Genomic DNA, 26,617 nt, shown 5'->3' on the forward strand with positions numbered 1-26,617 from the left:
GAGCGAGAGAGAGAGAGAGAGAGAGAGAGCGCAGCATCAAGGTGCAATTCTCTGGACATACTTCTTAAGGGTCAGCACACAGAAACTTTGGTCCAGATGCAGGGAAGTTTGCATCCCAAGCAGGAAACTCGACTTGATAATGTGTACCCCACATAGGGGTACTGGTTGTGTACACTTGAAAGCTGCAAGATTTCAGAGGTCACAGAAATTAGCTGAGACAGAAACTGTAAGGAGCCAGGAGAGGCCACTGGTGAAGGTGCAGTGGAGACTCCAGCATACTGGAGATACTAGGACTGTAGGACAGTGTCGGGTGAGGAGTGGAGCCTACCTGAGCCTACCAGATCAGCTGTGCATTGTGGGTGGCAGAGCCAGCCTGAGACATGGAGCTGCCCAAGTCCCCTGGAGCCCAGAAGATCATAAGTTCCAGACATTAGATATAAACTACATACATTGCTGGGTTTTGCATTTTGATCCAGTTGTAACTGTGTTCTGGTTCTTTCTTCCCTCTTGGAATAACTACTTCTGAGCATATAGTTAAGAGACCGGATATTTTTAGTGTCACTGAAGTTTAACAAATTTTAAAAGATGGGGTCTTTGAAGGTTATACTTTATGTTGTAGTGTTAAATTCTTGATGATAAATTAGGAAAGGTTACTGTTTAATGGTGATTTATGTGTCAAGTTGATAAGAGGTCACCTGGAATAGTTTCCATCAGATTGACCCTCAGGGCAGGGTTTTGATTAAAGATTGATGTAGAAGGGTTCAGTCATCTGTGGGCAGTTCCATGTCTGTGAAAGAATAAAGATTTTAAATTATCCCCCACCTGACCCTGCTGTGAGGACAAGTGCACCTCACAGCAAAGAATAACATATTTTGGGGATGTAGCCTGGCTATAGCCACCACAAACCATCTGGCCTCGATAAGGCCTGACTCAACAGTCCTGAGAAAAATGAGAATTAGGGTCAGCTTGCCCCAGAAGCAGGGCGGCCTAGAGTTGAACTGAGCCCAAGTTACAAACCAATGAAATTGCTTTGTGTGACTGTTGCCAACTACCTATGTAATTTTCCCTATAAATACCTTCCCCTAATTGGGCTCGGGGTCGACTCCTCTGTCTCCTGTGTGAGATACTTGTCGTCCCCAGAGCTCTGGTTCCTCAAATACACCTCTTGTTTATTACATCAAGACTGGTTTCTCATGAGTTCTTGGGGATTGCGTTGTCTCGAGATTTGAGTGGGGGTCTTCCCCACACCAGTGGTCTTTCATCTGGACAGGTGGTCCTGGGTTGTATAAATGAGTAAGCTGGGAATGCTGTAGGGAAACCATGCTCAAAATATATGAAAAAGTATTTTCAATAAACATTAAATTTATTGGGCTAGAGAGATGGGTCAGCGATTAAGAACACTGGCTGCTCTTCCAGAGGTCCTGAGTTCAATTCCCAGCAACCACATGGTGGTTCACAACCATTTGTAATGGGATCTGATGCCCTCTTCTGGTGTGTCTGAAGACAGCGACAGTATACTCACATACAAGAAATAAATTTAAAAAAATTAAATTTATTAAAATAGGTAGTCAATGTATGTGTTTCTCAACAAAGCATAGAAAAAGGCTGGGAAAATATGGCTAACATAGAAGGGAAAAAGACTGGACAAACCTGACATAAAATTGCTAGTCAGAGATGCCAATCAGTCATATTGAGCATGTATCGGTAGTCAACCCAGTCTTGAGTTCCCAGCAGTTCATGTACTGTACCCACCCCAGAGCTCTCTGGATTCACTAATGAAAGACACGAGTACATTCAAAGGGCTAATGGAATTCACAAAGAACTGGTCACGAGGAGTGATACACACCAATAGAAGGAATTGCTTTTCAGTGCCTGTGGCTGTTTGTCTTTCCTTTAATTAATGGAACAGAAACTGTGGAACTAAAGAACTGGAACAGCTCAAATGTGAAAACTCACTTGTGGCGATTCTGGAACAAAATGGTCTGTTCTTCCAGTGTTCATATGGGAAGACAGGAAATAGAAACAGGCCCTCCAGTAGCCTGGTGTAGAAACCGTAGTTAAACAAGAGATCTTGCTTTAGAAAGGTAGAAGGCGAGGACATTATTATCTAGCAGAGATGTATTTTATATAGCTACAAAGAAGTTGAAAACAGTAAGAAAAAAAGTTCTTGTAAACAGCTAAGAGAGCTGGATCTCACTAGACAGAACAGTCAGACTTAGAGGAGGCAGTTCTCTTCAAGAGTCCCCGGGACTGAACTCACCCAGTCTTGGAAGCAAGTGCCTTTATCTATTGAGCCACTTCATCAGCCCTCTTTAATTTTAAAGATAGTCTCACTGTATTATCTTGGCTAGCCTGGAACTCATTATGTAGCCCAGGCTGGCCCCAAACTCAGAGATTCACTTGCCTCTGCCTCTAGAATAGGGACTGAACTTTGGGAAAAGCTGGAGTTAAGAACATACCAATCAGTGTTTTAGCCAGGACTCATGTCCCATGGTACCAGCATGTTAACAATGGGGCACACCAGGTAAGGGGCAGACAGAAGCTCTGTGGCAGTAAATGTTCCCCATAGGCTCGGGCATTGTAACACTTGGTCCCCAGATGCTGTCACTTTTGGAGGTATAAACTTGCTGGAGGAATGTGTCACTGTCCTTGCTCTTTTTCCAGCTACCACATCTGCCTGCTGCATTGCTTCTGGAGCACAGTCAGTCTGAACTCGTCCTTCAGTAGGTTGCCTTGGTCACAGACTTGTATCATAGCAACAAAACGGTAATGGACACACTCTACTAGCTTAGAAACATCTCTCTGAAGTTATTCCCAAATATAAGTTTATTGGAAAAGACACAATGAAAAAGACAATGAACATTGACCTTTATTCTGCTACATGTACTACTCTGTAGGCTCAGAAGATCAGAGAACATCTGCGGCCAGGGTCTGCTGTCCCACATTTAACGCAGGCTGCTGGTCTTTAATGTAGAGCTGTAGTTAGGAGTCACAGCAGGAACTGGGAAATTCTTAAGATGTAGCAAGGCCGCGAGGGAGCACTGACCTATGCTGGCACACGAGGGTGGCCCTGGACCTCTGTCAATTGTGTGCTGTGGCTATGTGCTGTGGTCTGACATAGATGTCTCTAGCATCATGTCACTTTCGTTCATTTCAATTTCAAAAGTCTCTTCCAAGGAAGGTCTGGACTCCGGGGTTTTAGTGGCGTTTTCCAGAGGTGCAAGCCCGGCTTCCTCTGTGTTCTGCTTTTCTACTTCAAAGTCCCTGAAATCCCACGGAGGCGAAATGATGTTTTTTAGTGTTTTCATTGTATGCACGTCAAAGTCATAGCACTTTAGTTTGTCTTTAATGTCTGCTCCTAAGAAGAAACACAGAATTAGGAGACTGGAAATTCCATCATCACTAGTTCTGCCCTGCTACTTCAGTCAACTGTGCTTTAAACATAAAACCAGTCACAGGGGAATCCATTTTTTCTTCTTTCCACCATTTTCAAAGGAGACACTTAGAGAAGTTCTCAAAGTGCATGCAGTCATGGTTCCTACATGGCTTCTGAGCTAACTGCCACCAAAGCTTGGGCAAGAGTACATCTTAAACCATGCTGATTGATGTTGGAACAGTCACTAATGCACTGCTCATAGAAATGAAGTATATTTTCAAGGTTTGTCAAAGTATGAAAACATTAGTATTTACTTGGGCCAATCTAATTAGATAGATTAGGGTCAATAATTTCTGACATAACATTTCAAACTAAAAGCTTTCAGGCTAGGCACTTTGGCAGCAGAAATTATTCCTTGTCCTTTAGATCTCTGGGCCCACTTATACTATGAAGCAGCCCTGGATGGAAACAGATTCTACACCAGCTGAGGCCCTCCACTATCTGGTGAGTCCATCATAGAGTCAGTCATACATCTGACCGCAGCCACAAGAACCGACCAGAAAGCCCCAGGGCAGAGCTCACAAGTGACCCGCAGAACTCAACCATTCATTACTGTTGATGAGACCTGTGACCCAGCAAAATTTAACTGGTGTCTCTGACAACACACTAGTGCTTTTCCAGGTTTTGCTCATTTCTAACTCTAACATAATCCAAACAGAGAAGGATAAGTAGTCCCATAGCATCACCACTAGTCGGGGCTGGGGAGATGGCTCAGTGCTTAGAAGCACTAACGGCATGGGGGCCTCTTATGTCAAACGTCAGTTCCATTCCCAGGTAAGAGATGTTGCTGAATGCCTTCAATGCCTTCCCTAACTATAGGCCATCCTTCCAGTGTTTGCCCTCTTCATGGACAGGACGCATACACACACCACCCACTAGACTGTGTATATACCTGAGCTGGTCTGGATCTTCTGACCCCCACTTCAGCCATCCAAGTGAGAGGACAGCAGGCATGCACTACCCTTCAGCATCTTTTATGCATTCTCTTCTTGCAGGGTTTTTTGTTTGTTTTAAATTCTAGACAAGAATTTCCTGACAGGCTGTGTCTACGCTGTGGTTCACACCCTCCATTCAGTGGCAGGCCTTTCTTCTTCCAGTGGTATTTTTAGTTCATTTTTTTATTTTACCTTTTTTAAGATTTTTTGTTTATGTATATGAGGACACTGTCGCTGTCTCCAGACACACCAGAAGAGGGCGTCCCATTACAGATGGTTGTGAGCCACCTCTAGAAGAATTCAGTACTACTGACCCATCTCTCCAGGCCAAGTTCTTCATTTTATTAAAGCTCAATTTATCATTCCCCCTCTATATTTATGTCCAAGTCTTTAATGTCTTTTTCCCCCACCTACTCCTAAGTCCAGATCTTAACATTTAACCTCAATGTACTCTCCGGATCTCACAGTACTTGTTCTTAAAGCAGTGCTTCAGAATAGCAATCGTATTTAAAATGATCCTATCACTATACAAGCTCTTCAAAGTATTATAAATCACTCGTAAGTAAATGAAAGGTATTTTAATCTTCTATTAAAGTGTAGATTATTATGTTGTGCTCTGTGTTATAAAGGGGACAGTCAATGATCCACTTTAGAGAAACCTCGCTATGATTCCCTCTTCTACCATACAGCACACATGTTCTATGGACGGCCAGCACTGAACCTGAAACGAGACACTAACTCACACTGCATTATTCCAACAGACTAAGTGAGTTTCTGGAATTCAGAATGCTGGATGAGCTTTCAAGCGACCAAAACAGAGGCTAACAACATGCCATCAGGAGAACAACTTAATCTCACCGATATAAGCTTCGGAATCTCCAATGTACATTTCAATGCAATGACCAAGCATTGTAACAGAAAACGTGTCGTCTCGCCTAAGACCGAGAGCCTGCCAAAAAAGACCAAGCACTGTTAGTAAACATCTTAACACAGCAGCCTCTGGAGTCCTGGATAGGTTAGCCAAGAGAGCAGTGGGTAGCTAGCTCCAAGTTTGGGCATAAGCCGATGACTGCTCACAGCAGGTGAGGGTCAGGATGGTTATCACACATCCACTCTTGTCCCTAAAGGCTGTCCCCAGCACATCAGAAAACTGTCCTTAGAGTTCTGTGAACCTTGTGCATGAACACAGTTACAGATCAGTCACTTACATTAACATTCAAATGCAAACATTTCAAAGATGATTAGAAGACCAGAAAACATTCGGAGGTCAAGCTGACCAGCTCAGCATTCCTATAACCACGGAACTAACTTTAGGACTTCATGGAGCCTAAAAATTGCTAATTAATCCTTAAAGATCAGTTATGAACATATTACACCAATGAATTTATCTTTCAAGGCTCACCTGTTCTCAAATTCTAACATTTCTGGTGTTTCTGGTGTCGTATAGCTGGTATTATCCTGCTGCTGCTGTGACCAGGCACAGCTGTCACACGAATGCCCTGCCTATGAAGGTGTAGCTAGTGTTCAGTGGCGGGGAAAGAGACCACGTGAGGGCTATGTGAAGGTAATCTATGGATCTACGTGGCAGCTGTCTAAGCCTTTTATTGACAAATCAGCACTCTGAGGGTTTTATCAGATGTGTAAAACAGGTGTCTGCAGCTTGTAAAGCCCCGACTCAGGAGTAGCTATGCATGCTGCCACCTCCTGCCTGTGCTGGAAACTGAGCCATTTATGCGTTCATATTTCACTTTTTAATGCATAAACAATGCCAATAAAAAATTTGAAATCTAGGAACAGACAAGTACAAAAACATGAAAGGAGATGATGGTAAAGTTGAGCTGCCTTTCTTTTTCTTTAGTGGTCACCAAGCTTAGTTACTAAAGCACAGCTCAGCACGCTCTGTCGATGCTTTTTCTTTATGGACCTTCAGAAGACCTGCCTCAAGCCTCCTACCTCTTAGCTGTCATGAAATACAGTATGTGAACTAAGAGAAGACTCTGTGTGATAAATACGTGGATTGTTTTCCTTCACTGACAGAAGGAACATGGGTTACTACTCCAAGTTCCAGGAGGAGGATAGAAGTCCCCAGAGGCTTCCACGATAAGTGGGAATTTCTCTCTTCTTGCCTGGACAAATCCAGATGGGACCAAGGGACGGATACCTCAATGTACACGCAGGACAGCCTCGTGCTACTTCTAATTTGGTGACTACTACACAATATGCATAATTTCTTTGCAGAGAAAAGAGTAAACACAGGGTTACTGAAGAAGTTTAAATGCCTAAATCAGTAAAAAAGTGGCCTAGAAAAGATCTTTTCAAATTAAGGAGTGCATTATTAACCAGATTAAAACACAAGCAACAGACATACTGTATGGAAATAGTCCACAGCGTTTTCGAAGTTGCCCATCAGACTGTGGATGTAGCCTATAGCAGAGTATGTGGACGCATTCTGAGGGATCAGCACCAGTGCCTGCCTGTGGTAATCCAGAGCCTCGGCGTACTTCCTGTTGGAAAAGACGGGGAAGAAGAGAGGGGAGACAACAACTGTGGGATGGAATAAAAGTGCTGTTCAAGAACATTCTAGTGTCTTTGTGAATCCAGTCCTTACTCAGAGGTGGGCAAGTGTTTTAACTCCTGGAATTATGGTTGTCACCGTCTTCAGATATATTCTCTGTGGAGAATGCTGTTGCAGGCCTTTAATCCCAGGCCTTGAGAGGCAAGGAACAGGCAGATCTCCTGAGTTTGAGGCCAGTCTGGGCTACATAGCAAGTTCTAGGTCAGCCAGGGCTATTTAGTAAGATTGTCTCAAAAAGTAAAAAGAGAACATATATTTTTTTCCTGGCATGTCCCTTAGCTGGATGAGGAACTCGAGCACAAAGTTGCCACAGCAGCCAGAAAGTCCCAGACTTCCCTACTGAGCTTCATAACACCATTCTCCCTGTGGTATATAACCTTTCTATACCAAGGGCAGTTGAAAGCAACCAACCAAAGAGTTCTGTCTTAACATCTATAAATTACTCAGAATAGTGTGTCTTAACGTTCCTGAAATATTTGCTCTGTAGAAATCTGTGAAAAGGTTTCACATTCACTTAACGTCTGGGAAATGTAGAAACTTTAACAGATAGTCAAGGCTCAAAGAAATTCTCCAGCAGAAATCTCTCCTGCCCACCACCCTCCCCCAGCTGATATAAGTATTCCACTTACTTTTGAAGCTGTAAAACTATCTTGTATTATATACAGATATTGATGTAATACCTCTAAAAACTATTTTCATTTGTTTGTTGAGACCAAGTTTTACTCTATAGTGCAGGCTGACCTTGAACTTGTAGCAGTCATCCTGGGGGCTACCCGTGTGGAGATGTGCGCTGCCACACCTAACACGCTTGCTAACTTCTGCATCATCTTGTTCCCAGACTTGCTTTAAACAAAACGGCACTCCCCCAGACCCCGAACACATACACTTTTGAAACGGGGTCTCCTTTTCAGGGCACACTTTTGAGACTAGCCTCCAACTCACAATGTAGCCATGGTGACCTTGAACCTGATCTGCCCACCTCCACCTACCATGCCTGGTGTTACACACTGCTGGGAAGCAAACCAAGGGCTTCCTGCACGTTAAGCAAGCACTCTTGCCAATGAAGTACATCGCCAGCAAAGAACACATTTGTAACTGTCACCTGTTTATAATATCATGAAACTTCTGGGGAAACAAAGCCAGTGCGTGAATATGGTTTTAATTAAACCTTATTATTTAAGTGTTTTAAAATTAATATTAAAGTTTTTAATATAAGGGAGGGAAAAGCCAGAGGTGTTATACTTTTCAGTGGGGATGTTGATGCTTGCTGCATTGAGCAGCCAATATGGGGACTGGAGTTATCACGAAATAAAAACACAGAAAGGCTATTCAAAATAAGCAAACTTTCAGTGACAGAGAACACAACTGAAAATGTCCTACTTGACTCACTTGAGTTTTCTGCAGACATGCCCCAGGTTGTTCAATAAAGGTTCCCATTTGTCAACTGTTACCTAGAACATAGAACATCAAGCCCACATCACTGTTCAGCCCGACTTGTTTGCAGTGACTCATTTCACATCCTGTATCTGCTGGTATCCCACCCGACCCTCACCCCACCCTGCTGTCCAACACGCACGAACGCACGCGCACACACACGCAGCAGAGACAGGATTTCCTGGTTCATCCAATTTTCTCCTCTACTAGATGAGCCTTCCTAATACTGGACTGTAATTAGCACAATTTCATCCCAGAGTCCATCTATGCCAAAGAAACTTAATTGTGCACTTGCTGTCTATGGTTCAGTTTGAAGGTCTGGATCTTTACGGCTAGCTGTCTTCTAAATATTCTATCTAGAAGTGACACAAGCACTTCCAGTTGAGTATACTACATCAGTGCACGTGCCTTAGTCACTCTAGCTCTCTAACCTCATCCAGATGTCCAAACCAACCATTCACTGGGCACAGGACGTCCTGGCCTCTCTGAGACTCTCTAGACTCTGTTCAGTTGTGTACCAGGCAGGCACGGCTCCAAGGCCATACACCTTGGCTTCCCAATATTGGGAGTCTGGCCCCAGCCCTACGAGCACAGTCACGCTGTCTTCCTGAAACGTTTATGTTCCCTCTCCCAGGATAATCTGCCAGCTCTCGAACACCACTTCGTGGTTTTTAATAACCAGTTAACATTCGTGCTCCATTTCCTGATATCCTCTGAATGTTAAATCCAAAACTCCATGAATGGCTCCTGCTTTTGCACATGCCTCTTCTGCCTCTGAAATGCCTTGTCCCTTATTTCTGTCTAGCTAATGTCTGCATACTAAGGATGGGGTGTATGGTGTGCCCCAGGCCCTTCCTCACTGTCACATGTACGCGATCAACCCTTGCATGGAGTATTTCCATAGCCTCAGTCAGACTGGACCACTGCTCAGATCACCTACTTGTAATTACCTACCAGTGGCTCTGAAACACAGAAAGGTTTTACAGTTTTACCGTTGCTGACGCCTACTTGGCTGGCACTTAGTAAACACATGCTAAGCAAATAATCAAAGGAACTTGGGTCATCTTTTCCAAGGTGTTGAGAACTGGATTTAGGAGCCCAGCCCATGCAAACAGAGACCCTTCTTGGGCATGAGTGTTTCTCGTTAGCTAGCTTGATTTCTGCTGTAGTTTCTTACTAAAGTAAAACAGCATTTTCCTTTCCTAAAACTTTTAACTGGCATTTTTATTCTTCAATAGTAGTATGCTCTTATATTTAAGTTTTTGTAAGATTGAAAACTGCCTATGAATGAAAAAATATTTTTAGGAGTGACTCAGGAATGTGTTTCTCAAACTTTGCTATGCATGAGACTCGACTCAGAATGCTGCTAAAAGTACAGCTTTGACTCAACAGATCTTACGGGTGCGTTTCTAACCGGCTCCGGGTGCTGCCGATGGGCCAGTGAACAGCAGGATATTTAACTGTTTCAGTGACAGAAGGTGGTGACTGGAACCCTACTTTGACAAAACACTAGAATTCAGAACGAGCCAAGACTCAGCTGATAAAACCCGCTTTACAGACACAATGTGGAACACAGCAAGGCTTGTAAGTCCAAACGATAAACAATCAAGACCAAAGCAAGCGGAGCTGTCTGTGTGGCAGGCAGACTGTCCGTGGTGGAGACTTCGAAATTGTGTCTGTCAGAGACAGAACCAAACACAAAGGAAGGGAAGCCATGAGGATGAGGTACAAAGGAAAACCAGGGTGTGACACGCAGGACAGAGTGAGACTGGACAAGTATCAGAGACAGAAAGGAGAAATGAAAAGAGCAGCCACATGCCATCTCCTAGGTGCACGTTATGTTAAAATGACCATGTATGACGCCAGTGCATATCCAGCCTTGCAAATTAAGGTTGATCACTCGCCTGCTTAGTGAGAACAGAAAAAGGTCTGAACTTGAATGGCACCTAGTTCTATAGAGCTTGGTCTGCTGCCAAACTGCTTTTTTCTTTTCTTTTTTCTGAGCCAAAGTCGAGGCTTTTTGAAGGTCTAGAGAAGCAACATTGAGTAAGAAACTATACTTGGACTGGCCGTCAGAAATTGCTTCCAAAGCACGTTGTGTGTTGACTGCTGCCCATGTCACATCCAGTGACTGCTGTTATCAGAACTGAACCCATGTTCTCTGCAGCACTTGAGTCTATAGATAATCGTAGCACTGTCTAGTCATCTGTGACGTCAGACATTAGCTGACTCTCCTCTAGGAGGAAGACTGCCTGCCTTTCCCACATCCGACAACAGATAAGCTCAGTGGTGTCTATGTGTGTACGGGCAGATATCACACACAATACCTCATTCCCAATTGCTTTAATTTTTTCCAAAGCATCGAGAAACCACTTTTCTGCTGTTTTCCATCTAAAATAGAGGAAGAGTTAGCAGTTATTCACAATTTGCAAAGACAAGACACTGAGAAAAATCTGAGTATCTCTAGTAGTACTAAAATATCATGGAACGGCTGACAATAATTGATTCCGATTATACTGCGAATAAGAACAGTATATGACAATGTATACATGAAAATGCCATAGAAACTCATCACTCTGTATGATAACTCAAAAAACAAAAACAACTAAAAAACTAAAAAAGAAAGAAAAGACTTTGGGCCAGACGAATAGCTGATCTTATGATGTTTTACTGCACAGCTCAGGATTCAGGAGACAGTCAATGCTAACGAACAGTGGTATTTCGATGCCTGTCAATGTCCGGCCACAGTATTTCATCAACTAAGCAAAGATTAACCCTCTCTATGCATACACCGTCAGCTCACTGACACCACACCTGCAGCCAATAGCACACTCACTCAGCGAGTGGTGAGCGCCTGCACACATTCCCCTGGAGGCACACGGTGGCTACTTACGGCACCAAGAGACAGCAGTAAATCTGGAGATTATTTTAGATAGTAAGTTACCACAGCACTAAAAAGACTATTAGACAGAAAACTGGGCACGATTTGGTAGGAGATTAGCCAGGACTGGTTCATCAGACTTCAGTGGACTTGGGCTTTTTTCACATCTACATGTGTGAAGATTAAAATCACTGGAGTGTTGGTTTTAGGGAACAAGAGAACAACAGAGAAAGTGACTGCAAATTTTGAGGAGGAACTATATGGCTCAGAACCATCCTGTATCCCTGACCTGTGCCCATACATCCATACATGCAGGCAGGCACAACACTCACATACATAAAATAACGAGTCTTAATTCTTTTGAGGTTACAAACCCTCTTTATAATACTTATATAACCTAACTGAAAAAAATTTAAAGGTTTATTTTATGTGTCTAAGTGTTTTGCCTAAGTGTATGTGTGTGCCAATAGGGGTCAGAAGAGGGCACGGGGTCCCCTGAAACTTGAGTTGTCATTGCTCTGAGCCCCCACGAGGATGCTAGGAACAACCCTGTTCCTCTGCAAAGGCAGCAAGCGTTCTCCTCTGCTGAGCCATCCCTCCAGCCCTGATAACCTGTTTATAACACAATGCTGTGCTTACGTTAGGTTGAGTCTAATGCAGTGTACAGTTTTCTCCTCCAAATTACCTATGCTCTAGATACTGAAGACTATAGAAAAGCCTTAATATTAAGACAATCACACTGAATAGTTTACTTTTTTGTTCTGCCAATAATTAATCACAGGACCTTTTTCATTTCAAAATGTGAAACTGTGTGAATCTAACATCTAATTGACAAAGATGTCGTCTAGGAGTTTGTGGCAGTCCATATTAAAGGAGAAGCACAGCAGTTTAATGTTTTATGGGATTCCACCATAAGAATTTCTACTTTTAAATTCACCCCTGCCTCATGAAAAAATACATCTAAAAATAAAAAATGAACTCATTTTTATAAAACAGAATCCAATGAAGAGCAGCTCTGGCCATGAAGTTTTAGGGGCTGAGGCCCCAATTCCAAGAGCCCACAGCAGGCGAAGCCCTCTGGTACTTACTCTCCATTCTGAAAGGCAACCACTCCAACCTCATGGATGACAAACGGGTCTTCCGGGGCAATGCTCAGAGCTTGGCCAAAGAACCGCTCAGCCAGTTTAGAGTTATTGGTCAAACCATATTCTAACCCAATATACAGCATTGGCAAGTGACACCTGAAAGGATTTGAAAGTTTCACATATTCAACACTCGAAACTTTGTAATACAACAGAAATCTGTCAGTTTTATATCCTATCGTTTACTTTTTTCTAACTCTAAACACAGTCCAAACAGAGAAAAAAGCAGTCAACAGAAACCGTCCTAGCAGAAGGAGATCCTGGACTTATAAGACAGTACCTTAATAGGCTAGGTTAATAGTCCAAGAACTAAAAAACATTAAGTTTACAGAATTAGTAAAAGGTATAACAACATCCCATCAGAGAACAGCAATTAAAGAAGAAAATTAATTAATTAAATGTGTGTATTATGTGTGCAGGAGCCCGTGAAGGCCAAAAGCAGACCTCAGATTCCCCAAAGCTGGAGTGGCAGGCAGCTGTGAGCTCCACTGGAAACTGAACCTAGTTTGCTGCATGAGAAATTAAGTGCTCTTAACTGAGCCATCTCTCCAGGGCCCCAAAATAGAAATTTTAAGAAAGCACCAAATAGTGATTTTAGAAAAGACAAGCAGAATAAATGGAATAAAAAACCTATGATAAAAGGGCTTACAAACAAATAGGTACAAGCAGCCAGGAGTGCAATGTGTAAGAGAGAGAATCCATCACTAGCTGATCTATTGACAAAACTAAAGCAAGTCTCTTCTGTGAGCTGTAGGTCACAGACGGTTAAGTTATCCACAGGTGAACTGTAAGGACACAGATGGTAACTTATCCACACGTGAACTGTAAGGACATGGTAACTTATCCACATGTGAACTGTAAGGACATGGTAACTTATCCACAGGTGAGCTGTAAGGACACAGATGGTAACTTATCCACATGTGAACTGTAAGGACACAGATGGTAACTTATCCACAGGTGAGCTGTAAGGACACAGATGGTAACTTATCCACATGTGAACTGTAAGGACACAGATGGTAACTTATCCACAGGTGAGCTGTAAGGACACAGATGGTAACTTATCCACATGTGAACTGTAAGGACACAGATGGTAACTTATCCACAGGTGAACTGTAAGGACACAGATGGTAACTTATCCACAGGTGAACTGTAAGGACACAGATGGTAACTTATCCACATGTGAACTGTAAGGACACAGATGGTAACTTATCCACATGTGAACTGTAAGGACATGGTAACTTATCCACAGGTGAGCTGTAAGGACACAGATGGTAATTTATCCACATGTGAGCTGTAAGGACACAGATGGTAACTTATCCACATGTGAACTGTAAGGACACAGATGGTAACTTATCCACAGGTGAGCTGTAAGGACACAGATGGTAACTTATCCACATGTGAGCTGTAAGGACACAGATGGTAACTTATCCACAGGTGAGCTGTAAGGACACAGATGGTAACTTATCCACATGTGAACTGTAAGGACACAGATGGTAACTTATCCACAGGTGAGCTGTAAGGACACAGATGGTAACTTATCCACAGGTGAACTGTAAGGACACAGATGGTAACTTATCCACAGGTGAGCTGTAAGGACACAGATGGTAACTTATCCACATGTGAACTGTAAGGACACAGATGGTAACTTATCCACAGGTGAGCTGTAAGGACACAGATGGTAACTTATCCACAGGTGAACTGTAAGGACACAGATGGTAACTTATCCACATGTGAACTGTAAGGACACAGATGGTAACTTATCCACAGGTGAGCTGTAAGGACACAGATGGTAACTTATCCACATGTGAGCTGTAAGGACACAGATGGTAACTTATCTACACGTGAACTGTAAGGACATGGACAGGAACTTATCTACATGGAAAATAAGTGAGTCAGTCCACGTAAGTGGTGACTGCAGTGGTGACCAGAAGGCAGTGAACTGTCACTGTGTTTGCAACTCCTCTACATGATTAAAAGACAACAGAGAAAAACCCAGTAGGAACCATGGTAATGGATTCACTGTGAGGTAAAGGTGTTTGACAGTAACACAAAGGAGGCGTGTAGGGACAGAGCTAAGTGAAGTGTTTGAAACTACACTGCTTTAAGATGTCACTTATCCACAGATGATCACTAAGAAAGTCACTACAAACACTAACACTCAAAAGAAGTAAAGTCCGGGGCTGGGGATTTAGCTCAGTGGTAGAGCGCTTACTTAGGAAGCGCAAGGCCCTGGGTTCGGTCCCCAGCTCCGAAAAAAAGAACCAAAAAAAGAAGTAAAGTCCAACCTGTGAACTATTTATAAAAGAAAGCAGTCACGGAGAGCGGAACCCAGACATGACGGGTAGAGAATGAACTGATGGCTGAAGTGAGTCTATCTCGCCGTGTCACACGGAACTGAATACACACTACAGTAAAGAGACAGTTTTAAAAATGACTTAACTGTAAGTTGCTTATACTTCTATTCAGACTGCAAGGGACAGAGCTCCTAACTGCTAACTGACAGGTCACACAGGGTGAACCTGAAAGGACAGCAAAGTAACAAAAGAGAGCTGGTGTGACCACATGACCAGGCAAGACAGACTGTGAGACAGGGCTGTTAGCAGAGACAGGTGGGGCAGAGACGTGATGAGCAACTCAGGGCATCACGGAGACGCAGTAATTACACCACATCAAAAACTAGCAGAGACGAGCACAAAGCAGACTTGTTAGCAAACCAGAGGGAGAAGCAGTTAGCAGCAGAGTGTACGCACAGCAGTGACACAGCTCAAACAGCAGCAGGTACAGCTGCAACAGTGGAGGGTGGGATTCACTATGAACACTTCCATCTCCACAAGCGCGGGAGACACAGGCTTCTGTGTTCAAGTCCCCCCTGGGTCTCATTTCCTTCTTTCTCATACTGACTGCAAGAAAACACATCAAATCCCTTCCCCCCATTGCCAGTTATTTTGTAAATACAGACTGTTACCTAACAGACATGTGACAGTTTTGTCTAACTCAGGCCCAAATGATAACAATATTCCTAAGAGACATGCCCTCCACTAGCAGGAGAAGCCCTTTCTGGCTGGCATTTAGTCGAGCGGAGTACCTACCCCTTCATGAGCTGTGCGGCTGTGAAATAAGCAGCCATGGCTTGGTCATGCTCGCTCTCCACAGCGAAGGAGTGCCCGTAGGCTATCCAGGCGGGCCCATAGGTCTTCTCCAGTGTGGTAGCTTTGCTGAAACAAAAACAGTATTCAAGGAATGCACTCATCCTTCAGCTTCCAGGTTTGTGTAAGTGCATGGCATGGAAAGCGTTAATAAGACCAACGGAATAAAGCGTGGACAAAGTGCAGCTGTTGTTACTGCTGCTCCATGAAAGGCATGCAAACACTTTAGGACACTAGAGCCAGTCCTATGCATACAGTCCTACATACAGTAATATAGCTGAACCCATTAGCATTCTGTATGCAACTTACAAATACTATTTACATAGCAGCCCCCTCTGTGACCCAAGGTTAACTGGTGGCTTAAAAGGCCACAGGATGTGAGCCTGTTTGCCCAGGTACCACATTGTGCACCCTGGGCGCACATTTCCTAAGAAGAAAACCAGCAGATCCTTACAGGAACCTACTTACTCAATGGTCACACAGGGTTACGCTAATCTCCTTCAGAGTTTAATGTGCTTTCTATCAGCAAAAGCTGACGGCTGACAGTGTAAAGGGAAGCAGCCCTTTCCATCTACAGTATTGCTCCCTATGCTCATGTACAAATAAAACAACGCAAGCACAGGTCTTGGAGTACACAGCCTGCACCACTGCTTTCTCTCCACTCACAGCACCCTCAGGACAGTGCACACAAGCAGTGCGGGTGAGCAGAGCATGCTTACGGGAGTCGCCATCCACGTCATCAGAGCACTCACTGCGCCACAGCTTATGCGCAGCGCTTCTCATGGTGCTCATGGAGAGGCAAAGAAAGCAAACCGTACCTGAGGTATCTCCTGGCGTGCTCGTTTTTATGGCCAACCATGAGGTAGTAGCAGCCCACCGCGAACCACGACACCTGCAAAGTCCAACGTTACTACAGCCAGACGCAGCCTTGAACTGCAGTCTGACAAGGTAGGTCAGACAGGGTGGCTTGGATTTCTCAACTCCTATACCTTAGTCTGAATTAGGGATTCTCTGAGGCCACACTCGTTACTGAGGTCCTGAACGGAAACAGATACTGTCCTTTGCCAAGGCGGCTCCCACTGAGGACAAGGCTTCTAAGCTGCATGCCTGCCTGGGCTCTGGCTTGCCCCTGGCTCACCTTTCTTCCTAGCTGGGCTGAGTTTTAGGGGCTGGATTCCCTGCACTGGTCTCAGCTTAGCTGGACACGTTTGTTCCCATGTGGGACTCAGCCCTTGCTCACTGGCTTTCGTCTTAAGGACGCACGCAGCTCCTGACCCTACTTCCCACCCTTAGCTTCTAAGCATGAGCTCACCCAGTGACTTACACATGCATACAAAAGCCATGCAACAACTATGCCCTTGGGAATGACTAACTGGGATGTTGTGCTTCTTTCTGTACAGTAGTAAAGGAGTACGTATACTTTTATAACCAGAGAGAAAAGGTTAAAGTCATTGCTTTAATGTAGGAAAAAATGATTTCATGGAATAGATAATAAAGTTGCTTGCTATTATCTAGAACTAGAAAATTCTGACTCACTGCTTTAACATAAAACAGTATTTGTGGAGCTGTTGAGATGGCTCAAGGGTTAAGAATATGACTGCTCTTCCAGAGGTCCTGAGTTCAATTCCCAACATCCACATGACGCTCCCAACCATCTATAAAGGGATCTAACGCCCTCTTCTGGCCTGCAGGTGTATATGCAGCAGACAGAGTATTCATACATTAAGTAACACACAGACAGACAGACACACACACACATTATTTGCTTGAACTTAAATATAATCTATTGTCTACATGCTAGCAAAATATTTTCTTAAAGTTCAAATAACAAAAAGGAGAAGAGAAATTGTATTACTTACAGGATTACTCGGATATAAATCCACCAATTTGTGAGAAAGATAGAAAAGTTCTGTTTTAGGAAAAAGGGAAAAATTTATTTGGTATGAATAATTTAAGTTTCAGATCTGACCTTCCATCCCTTCTCCCCACCTGGCATATGCCTTTCCTCAGCCCCCACAGCAGCACTCAACACTGGCGAGAACTGTCCAAGTGGCTAAGGGCACAGGGTGGGCCACATAAGCACGCGTCCCCAACGAGCACTTTAGGTGAAGCAGAGATCCCTCGAGAACACCCATCTGAGAGACTCATGCACCTCACGCCTCTTGACTAAACTCACTTAAAAGACTTAAGGACAAATACACTGCCCAACAAATTAATGTTTCTCAAATGTTAAAACATGGGGAATATCTACTCCCTTCCAATTTCTTTCTTTTTTTTTTTTTTGTTCTTTTTTTTTCCCCTTCCAATTTCTAAATGTCAATTTAACTGTTTGCCTATAATTTCATACTTAAAAAAAACAGGAAGGAAAAACAGTCAAAATTGATACTAATGAAGTATGATACTAACATACTCTGAGCCACAGGTTACATCTGTGAAGAGGAAAGAGAAGCAGGGAGATGGGAATTCTTTGCTCTGCCAGGAAACAGACCAGCAGTCATCTGATGATGGTAGCACTCCTGCTGTGGGTCTGCCATGTTGTATCTAAGCAGCCAGGATTTGTAATACAACATTTCAATAGTTCAGAATGCTCTTTTAAAAAGTAAAAACAATTAAAGAGTGGCCTGGTGGCATATGCTTTCACTCCCAGCATTTGGGAGGTTGAGATAGAAGGGTCAGGAGTTTGAGGTCATCCTCAGCTGGAAAGATTACAGGACTGGGGATAGAAACACTCACCATTTGCTTTATTCAACTCCACAAGAGTTCCTATGTGCACAGGTAAACAGTTTGCATGGAAAGGGTCCTTTTCCATCACTCTGAAAGTTAAAGAACCATGTGGAAGGCGGTGTGACAGCAGTCCTCATCACACACACACACCTGCCCACCCCTCCATGCTCAGTTTCTGCACATCAGGCACATGATGATGTAACTGTAACTCGTTACTTCAGTTAAAGCAATGTGAGCTTATAAAGGAAAGGCAAGCCAGGCCTCACAGTGCACACTTACATTACTAGCTACTTAAAAGGTTGAGGCAGAAGGATCACAAGTTCAAAGTCAGCCTGGGCAACTTAGTAAGACTCTGTCTCAAAATAACAAGGTTTTGGGATGTAGCTCAGGGGTAAACACTTGGTCCAATCTCCAGTATCACAAAAATAAAATAAGCATAAATAGAAAACTGGTTTAGTTGGAAAGAATAAAAATTAGCTTTAGCATTTTCTTTTACTTTAAAATTAACTAGCTACTTTAGAATTTAACTAGTCAAAGGATAGAAAGTATAAACTTTTAAATATATATATATATATGTTTACTAAAATTTTTTTTATTTCAAAAATTAAACCCCCAAACAACAACTACAGAAAATGAGAACAAAAGCCAGGTGTGAGGAGTGCTGGTGCACACCTTAATCCCAGCACTCAGGAGGCAGAGACAAGTGGATCCCTGAGTTTGAGGCCAGCCTGGTCTACAGAGCAAGGAACAGTCAAGGAAAACAAACCCTGTTTTAAAAACCAAAAACCCACGACCTCCCACACCCCCATGCTGCACAGAAATCTACAGCGTGTAACTCGGCTGCGGTGTCTGAAGACGTGCGTTTGGAGGCTGGGATCAGAGATGGTTTAGCTGGGGAACATCAAGACGGGCACCCGGGGTGCAGGACTGTGTTAGATCTAGCAGTGCTAAAGGAGGAGCTCTACAAAACCAGGACCACTGGTATTTTCAAACTATCACCTCTTGGGTTTGCGCGTGGCAACTTTGAGTCACACTTTGGAAAGAGGGACCTTCAGGGGGTTGAGGCTTGGACTGTGGTGTGGCTTAGAGGCTAACAGGTTCTCGGTGGTTGGAGACAGGGTTTGCTTCTATCTTGTGTGTCGGTTTCCGTATAACTAGCCCAGGGACACCGTCAGTCCCACCTCAGTGGATGGAGGCAGACATGTGTCTTCTTCCCAAGTAACTGCACTGAGCGTACACAGATCACTAACTTGGTGCCTGGAGCCTGCTCTTTTAACACAGCCACCTGTTCAACACTCTTCAAATGCTCAGGTAACTTCCATTACCACAGTTCACAGAAGACTGCAGAGAACGTGTCTGAATTAGACAGTACAGACTGAAGCTCACATCTGACACAACAGAGTATACTTACGCAGACGTAAGCTTGTAGCACATCTTAAAATCACAGTTATAATAGTGTCTCTCAGCCAAAGACACTACCACATCCAGATTCTCTTGCAAGCCGTCCACTGACTGGGGAATGACAGTCTCACTGGGCTTATTATACTGAAACAGAAAAACATATACACAAAATCAGCAAAGCCAAAGCAAGAAGCACTACATGTTGTACCTTAGAGGTGAGGACATCACACGAGTGCTCATGAGCCCCTGAAAACACCATTAACTTCGGGCCCTACTCACTCTCATCAGTATGTTTTCCTCTTCAATTTCACCACAGACTTCCACAGCAAGGATGTCACAAGTTTAGAAGGCAGAACTTAGGAAGTGTTTTCATATATTTACATAATCTATTACGGCACATGCTACTGTTAATAAACAGCCTTTTATTTTTTTAATTAGAGCTGGATACAATGCAAGTGCTGTGCAAACATGCTGTCCTCCATTCCAGGCCCCAGCACCCATGTGAAAGCTGCCCATGGCCACAGGCCTCTAATCCCGGCACTAAGGAGCCGACAGGGAGATGCTGGACACACGCACGCACGCACGCACGCACGCACACACACACACACAGCATTCACACATACAAAAGTAACTAATGAGGGGAAAATCGCAAATGTTAAGGAAAGATGTAAGATTTTTATATAAGGGAAATGTTAGCTCAGGTTTTCCTCACCTTCTTTAATTTGTTCTCAAATACAAATCGTAGCAATTCTTGTTCTTCGGCACAGAGCTTGCTAAGAGGCAGTGAGTCTAGAAGTTCTTTTTCTTAAAACAGTAAGAAAAAAATAACATCTTCAAATATTCATGAGAAAACAGCAATTGAAAATACTCTTCTATAGTTCTCGATGTAAATCAACTCTGGAGAAAATGAAATCCTTAAGTGTGGTTCCTACTGGAGAGGTGGGCCAGGAGGCCTCCAAATGGTTCTCATCATCGGCCAGACAAACCCCAGGCCTTGATGATGACTACACTGACAGTGTGGCCCACTGATTCACTGAAAGGCATCCCACTCACCAGGATCCGCAGCCTCTACTAGATGCCAGCAGCCAGCTTCCTATTCATCCCTGTCCCTGTTTTAGAGCCCAGTGGTTTAAGAACCAGTATTTTGGTTATGTCCATGTATGAATCCCATTCCCACACCAACCCTGTGATGTCTGCTCTCTTCATGACCCATGTGACAGAGCTGTCAGTGGCTCTTAGTCTCTAGGGTTAGAGTCCCACGCGCTGTCAGAGTCCAACCTCTAGAAGTTGCTGATTTAGCTGCTCTGAAGTTGGGACTTGGAAACAAAGGGATTAGAGTGTGGCTATGATGGAAATCCTTGAAACATGGTTTACAACTCCCCCTTAATTCACTTCTCATGAACGATTTCACGGCATTCTGGCCCTCAACAGCGCATCACACTATTTTGTGATGTGTTTCATACATGAAGACATTAAGAAAGCTAGGTCTATTTAAGCCTACTGTGTACCCTGCTCTTAATTATACAGATTTCAGAAAAGAAGACAAGCCAATAACACACACAACAACCATAAACAGACACACACACACACACAGATACAGACACACACGGACACAAACATACACAGACAGACACACACATGGACATAAACATACACAGACAGACACACGGACACACACACACACAGACACAAACATACACAAACAGACAGACACACACAGACACACAGACATACACAGACACACACAGACACACAGACACACAGACACACACACACACACACACACACACACACACACACACACACACACAGAGATGGGCAAACACAGGTGTTCCCAAACCTTCCTGTGCTGTCAACATGTGGTGTGACGTCAGAAGATCAAATGCTTCAAAGCAGTAGACGTCGAGCTTCAAAGCCTCTTTGTAACTGTAGGTAGCCAGGGTGCGATTATCTAATGCATCGTAGATTTTCCCCCTCAGAAGACAAATCGAGCTCTTTATCTGTTGGAAAACACAATTCGTTATGTGCTGAGTACAATTAATTTTTGATTTAGAGATACATACTGTTAGGACACTGAGAAGTCTTTACTATGTCTACAAAGTCACCTCACTGCCGGGAGAGCCCAGAGATCTGAGTTTGAGCTCTAGCCTTGACAGTTATGTTTTTCTGTGTGATGATTTAATCTGTCTTGGCTTCTGTTTCCTCTCCTCACTTGTGAAAAAGGGAAAATACATCTTAATTATGGAACTCTGTAAGGCCTGGAGATGTGGGTACCTCTGGGGTGCTGGCCATCCTGCTACCTACACAGATGGGCAACTAAAAACCCGGTGGCAAAAATCATAAATCAAAATTTAAAATACGGTCCCCAGCTCCGAAAAAAAGAAAAAACAAAACAAAACAAAAAACTTAAAATACAATGGACTGTGAAAGAGAACCTCAGACTCAGATAGCTTTCTCTGCAGTGTTTTAAACATGGCCTCACAAAACAAACAGTACATTACTAGTCTGCCATGCATCCATAGCAGGTAAATGAATGTAAGAGGTCCAAAACCAATCCACGACAGTAAATATATGCATTCCCAGTAGAGAATCAATGCACGTCTATGCACATAATTAATAAAGAGAAGAGAGGGGAGAGAGACCCAGATGCGTCCCATCCCTGTACTTTTCAGAATGAACAGGAGAGGAAACAGGCCCTAGCTCCTTTGTAACTGTGTTATAAAGGAGACAGGCAAGGCTGGCACAGCTCTACCACAGTAAACACCACTGGGCTGTGCACTCTAAATGGGTGAGCTGTATCTGTATGGTGTGAGCTGTACCTCAGTTAACCACTAAGAGTAAGAAGCCAAGTTAATAACCAGAGCATGTAACTGTTAATGTAAGTCTCTTTCAATAATACAAACTCCAACACAGCTAATAATATTATGTGCAGTCAAGTAAATAAAAAATTCCTTTCTGTAAACAAATGAAGCTAATTAAGATTCCTCTTCATATGTCCAAACCACAGAGAGGAGAGAAAGATGTGTCCACCCACTGTGTGCAGCTCCAGGTACCACTGTGTGCAGCTCCAGGTACCTGTGACGTCCTGGCTCAGCCTGGAGGACATCCACAGCATTACAGCTTCAAACTGACGCTCAGTCAGAAATGTCTGGCAGACTTTGGTTACTTTCGATAAGCAGGTAACTGGAATGTTTCATGCACACGTGTAAGGGTTTATTTTTTGCCATGCAAGACAGGCATTTCCTACTGCTGTAACTGAAACATGCTAACTGCATCACTCACGGAGGACTGTGACATCTCCCAGTCACTGGAAGGGTCTTTGGAGCCACTGTCATCCTTCAGGTACTTCTCAAAGAGCCTTCTGTTAATTGGTTCCTCCATATCAAGGATGTCTAGAGCCTGCTGGTACTCTTTCGCAGCATACTGTGAAGAAAACACAAGTGTCGTTCACCCCAGTGTCTTCTAGACTTTTTAAAAAAAGATCTATTTATATATATGAGTACACTGTAGCTGTCTTGAGACACACCAGAAGTGGGATCCCATTACAGACGGTTGTGAGCCATCATGCGGTTGCTGGGGATAGAACTCAGGACCTCTAGTTAAGGGCAGTCAGTGCTCTTAACTGCTGAGCCATCTCTCCAGTCCAGCCTTCTAGATTTTTAAATGGCGGTAAATACTATACCCATTATTTAAATGCCTAACGTACAAACTAAGAGTCAGCATCTTAGAAAATAATACTAAAAAGGACATACTTCATGAGATGCTATGCTAAGCCACCATGTTTCAGCTTCTGGAACAACTGCCACCCATCATGAAGGATGCATACTGTCCACAGTCACATGTTCACCAAATAAAGCAGAAACTAAGCTCACTTACGTGGCATCTAGCTGCAAGGTATCGGCAAGCTTCATACAGCTAGAAAAGAAATAAATGAAAAAGTCAAACACTTTACATGTATAACATATATGTATATATGTGGAATGTGAAACATAATACACACCTGTACTTCAAAAGGAATCTTAAATGTGAACTGGAGAGTTGAAGAATTTCTCCTTTATAGTTTTTTTTTTTTTTTAAAAAGCCCAAGTCTTTTTCGCCCGTATCCATCAAAAACATGTTAAAGGCACTGAGGGCTTAGGGGAAGTTATGTGCCTGTAATCCCAGCACACAGGAGGCTGAGACAGGAGAGTTGCCCTGATCCCAAGAATTGGAAACCAGACTAAGAAAAACAATGAGACCTGATCTCAAAACAAGTAAACTGGACTGAAAGCCAGCTTAGGAGCGAAAGGTACTGAGGGCCAGAGTCTGGTCCCCAGAGACCCACATGATGGGAGAGGACACACTCCCTCAGATGGTTCAGGTGATACATACACACCACACCACACACACACACACACACACACACACACACACACACACACACACACAGAGGAGAGAGAGGGAGAGGGAGGGAGAGAGATGCACATGCTGTATAAACCAGCATAATATTAAAAAGCAAACTTTTAAACCATAGCAAAGCAGAAACACAACAATGAGAACCTAGACATTAGACAGGCGGGCAAGAGAGGGGAAATAAAAGACTGGGATTTGGCGTGAGCGCTTTTCTCTTGGGCTGAAGAGATGGCCCAGCAGTTAAGAGTGCCTGCTGCTCTTCTAAAGGACACACGTTTACTCCCACATGGGGCAGCTCACAGTGCCTGGAACTTCAGTTCCCAGGAACGCAATGTGGTCTTCTGGTTTCTGGAGACACCCACACTCATGCAGCACACACACAAACACATTTAAAAAAAAAATCTCTTAGCCAGGTGTGGTGGGCCACACCTTTGATCCCAGCATGAGGTAGAGGTAGGGGTATGTATATATGTGAGTTTGAGCCAGACTGATCTACAAAGTGAATTCGAGGACAACCAGGCCTGTTACATAGAGAAACCTTCTCCACACCTCCCCCCCCAAAAAAAACCCAAACCAACCAATAAACCATTTTTTTCACATAAAAATAAAAAATTTGAAATTTTAAAATTTCTTTAAAATGTTAACTTAGTAAGAACCTAATGCCATTTTGGACTGCGGGAGAACCGAAGTTCACACAGTACTTACTTTGTCCAGCTTGCGTGACCGGAGTGCATGGGCTGCTCTGTGGTACTGTGCTGTGAGGTAAAGACACTGAGCCAACCAATAAACATCCTGGGGTTCCTCTGAGGGGCAAAATTACACAAGTGGTCAGAGGCTCATGGGGGAGATTTCTAAAGATTAATTAGGGGAAATAAATTGCGTATCACTCACCATGAGAGAGTGAAGCTACCTTGTCTGCCCAAAACAGAGCACTTTGATACTGTTGCTGCATATAAAAAGTAAACACAGGGTGACTACCGTTGCCCCCACAGTTCTGACACATGTCTACTAATATAATATAAACCCATACACCAAATCAACAGCTCACTACAATACCTCCTTAGATGTTGCATGGGGCTCACCAATCATCTGTATTTTACAACTCAACTAGTTCGGGAGTTTTAGTTCATAACTGTAAGAACTTCATAGATACAATTCAAGATAGCAGTTTAACTCACACACTACCAAAAAGGTATCAGCTAGTATCTAAAACAGTAGATAAGAGATGACAGTGCAGTCATCTAGAACTTCTGGTCCTGACATTTATGTAATAACACTGTCCACGAGTTCAAATGAAGTCCAAAGTAGAATTTAGTAGAGCACTAGATCCAAATATTTCAAATTAAAACCACAACATATTAACAGTCACCGATCATGGGCAAAGTCGCCCCCTATAGTCAACTCTACCAAAACAATCTGACAGCAGACAGACACTCATGAATTTGTCCTGGTGGTGCTGATTCCCGGCTCTTACTGCCTCGGCCTCAGTTCCCCAGGATACATTCAGAACAGGCTTGCCGAATGGGTGGCCAGGAGAAAGCCTTAAGGACCCAAGAATCTGCTCAGAACAGATGCCCCCAGAGTGGAGAAGAGGCCCACATTGTCCTCTACATTTCAGTGCCAAAGAAAATAATCACAAAACCGACTGCCTGTTAACACTCTGCCTTCCAGCAACGTGCTGCAAACATTTGGGTCAATCACTTAGCATCTATTCCGTTTCCCATTTATCGGGAGAGCAAGCATTTTAGCAAAGGCCAAATGACATCACAATGACGTGGACCCCCCCCCCCAGAGACACACCTTCCCTTAAACACTCCCTGCTGTCCACTCGAGGGAAGTGTGGAGGCTGAACATAGAGCATTAGGTATTGTTTCAAGTCCTAATTGGAGAGCGCTTGTCTGTATTCACAAGTATTCTGTCAAATAAGATCCCCAACTAAATCCTCTCAAACATCCCACGGCCCAGCCAGATTCCAAGGCCACAATGCAACCCTCCTAACCCCAACCCCGCTTCCACAGTTCAAGCAGGATCTGAGCGATCAGCTGCGCGCTCCCCGCCAGGCCCCACCGCCCCGAAGCCCAGCGTCCGGCCACCCGCCGCGCACCTGGTCCAGGTACTGCCGGACGCGTTTGCGCAGCGGCTCCAGGTTCATGGCCGCGAGGCCAGGTCAGGCACCCGACACCCCCTCGAGCCTCCGCGCGCCCCCGGGTGTCGATGGACCCAAGCCCGCCGACCACCACCCGGATCAGACCCCGCGCGCCACACGGCACTTCCGCTCTGATAGGCCCTACCCCGGAAGTCCCCTGCAAAAGCGTCCCCTCGGGTGTGTGCCCACTCTATTGGTTCCGTGGCAATCTGGGTGCCACTACCTCCCCACCCCTTGTTATTTTTGAGACTGAATTTTTCTCTCTGCAGTCCTGAGAGGCGCGCGCACACACACACACACACACACACACACACACACACACACACACACACACACACACACACACACACACACACACACACACACACACACACGGTGGTGATCCAACCGTACTCATTGACTTGA

General features: G+C 43.9%; 1 protein-coding gene across 4 annotated transcripts; it reads right to left on the reverse strand.

Moving 5' to 3' along the window:
- Window positions 1-2,808: 2,808 nt before the first annotated feature.
- On the reverse strand, window positions 2,809-26,345 carry Cdc16 (cell division cycle 16). 4 transcript variants are annotated; one of them, XM_087587955.1, is made up of 18 exons: window positions 26,171-26,345; window positions 24,958-25,012; window positions 24,772-24,869; window positions 23,551-23,589; window positions 22,957-23,097; window positions 21,515-21,674; window positions 20,387-20,478; window positions 19,685-19,818; window positions 18,283-18,362; window positions 17,409-17,458; window positions 16,368-16,441; window positions 15,493-15,618; window positions 12,350-12,502; window positions 10,708-10,771; window positions 8,336-8,397; window positions 6,740-6,875; window positions 5,230-5,320; window positions 2,809-3,352 (listed from the first exon to the last, which is right to left on the reverse strand). In XM_087587955.1, exons 1-18 carry the CDS (start codon window positions 26,216-26,218, stop codon window positions 3,099-3,101), a joined length of 1,857 nt encoding a protein of 618 aa, XP_087444081.1. In that variant the 5' UTR covers window positions 26,219-26,345; the 3' UTR covers window positions 2,809-3,098. The 4 variants fall into 4 exon arrangements, with proteins under 4 accessions (XP_087444081.1, XP_087444083.1, XP_087444082.1 ...); NM_001024744.1 differs by having other exon boundaries at window positions 2,852-3,358; window positions 26,171-26,336; XM_087587957.1 differs by lacking the exon at window positions 24,958-25,012.
- Between the last annotated feature and the right edge of the window lie 272 nt (window positions 26,346-26,617).

Source organism: Rattus norvegicus, chromosome 16 (assembly GCF_021556685.1).
Source record: "Rattus norvegicus strain SHRSP/BbbUtx chromosome 16, alternate assembly SHRSP_T2T, whole genome shotgun sequence".
Taxonomy (NCBI): domain Eukaryota; kingdom Metazoa; phylum Chordata; class Mammalia; order Rodentia; family Muridae; genus Rattus; species Rattus norvegicus.

Coding starts and splice junctions, on each gene's coding strand:
- Cdc16 (NM_001024744.1), bottom strand. CDS start 26,218: ATGAACCTGGAGCCGCTGCGCAAACGCGTCCGGCAGTACCTGGACCAG. Junction 23,590..24,771: donor GGTCACGCAAGCTGGACAAA/GTAAGTACTGTG, acceptor TTTCTTTTCTAG/CTGTATGAAGCTTGCCGATA. Junction 18,363..19,684: donor TGCTACAAGCTTACGTCTGC/GTAAGTATACTC, acceptor TTTAACTTTCAG/AGTGATGGAAAAGGACCCTT.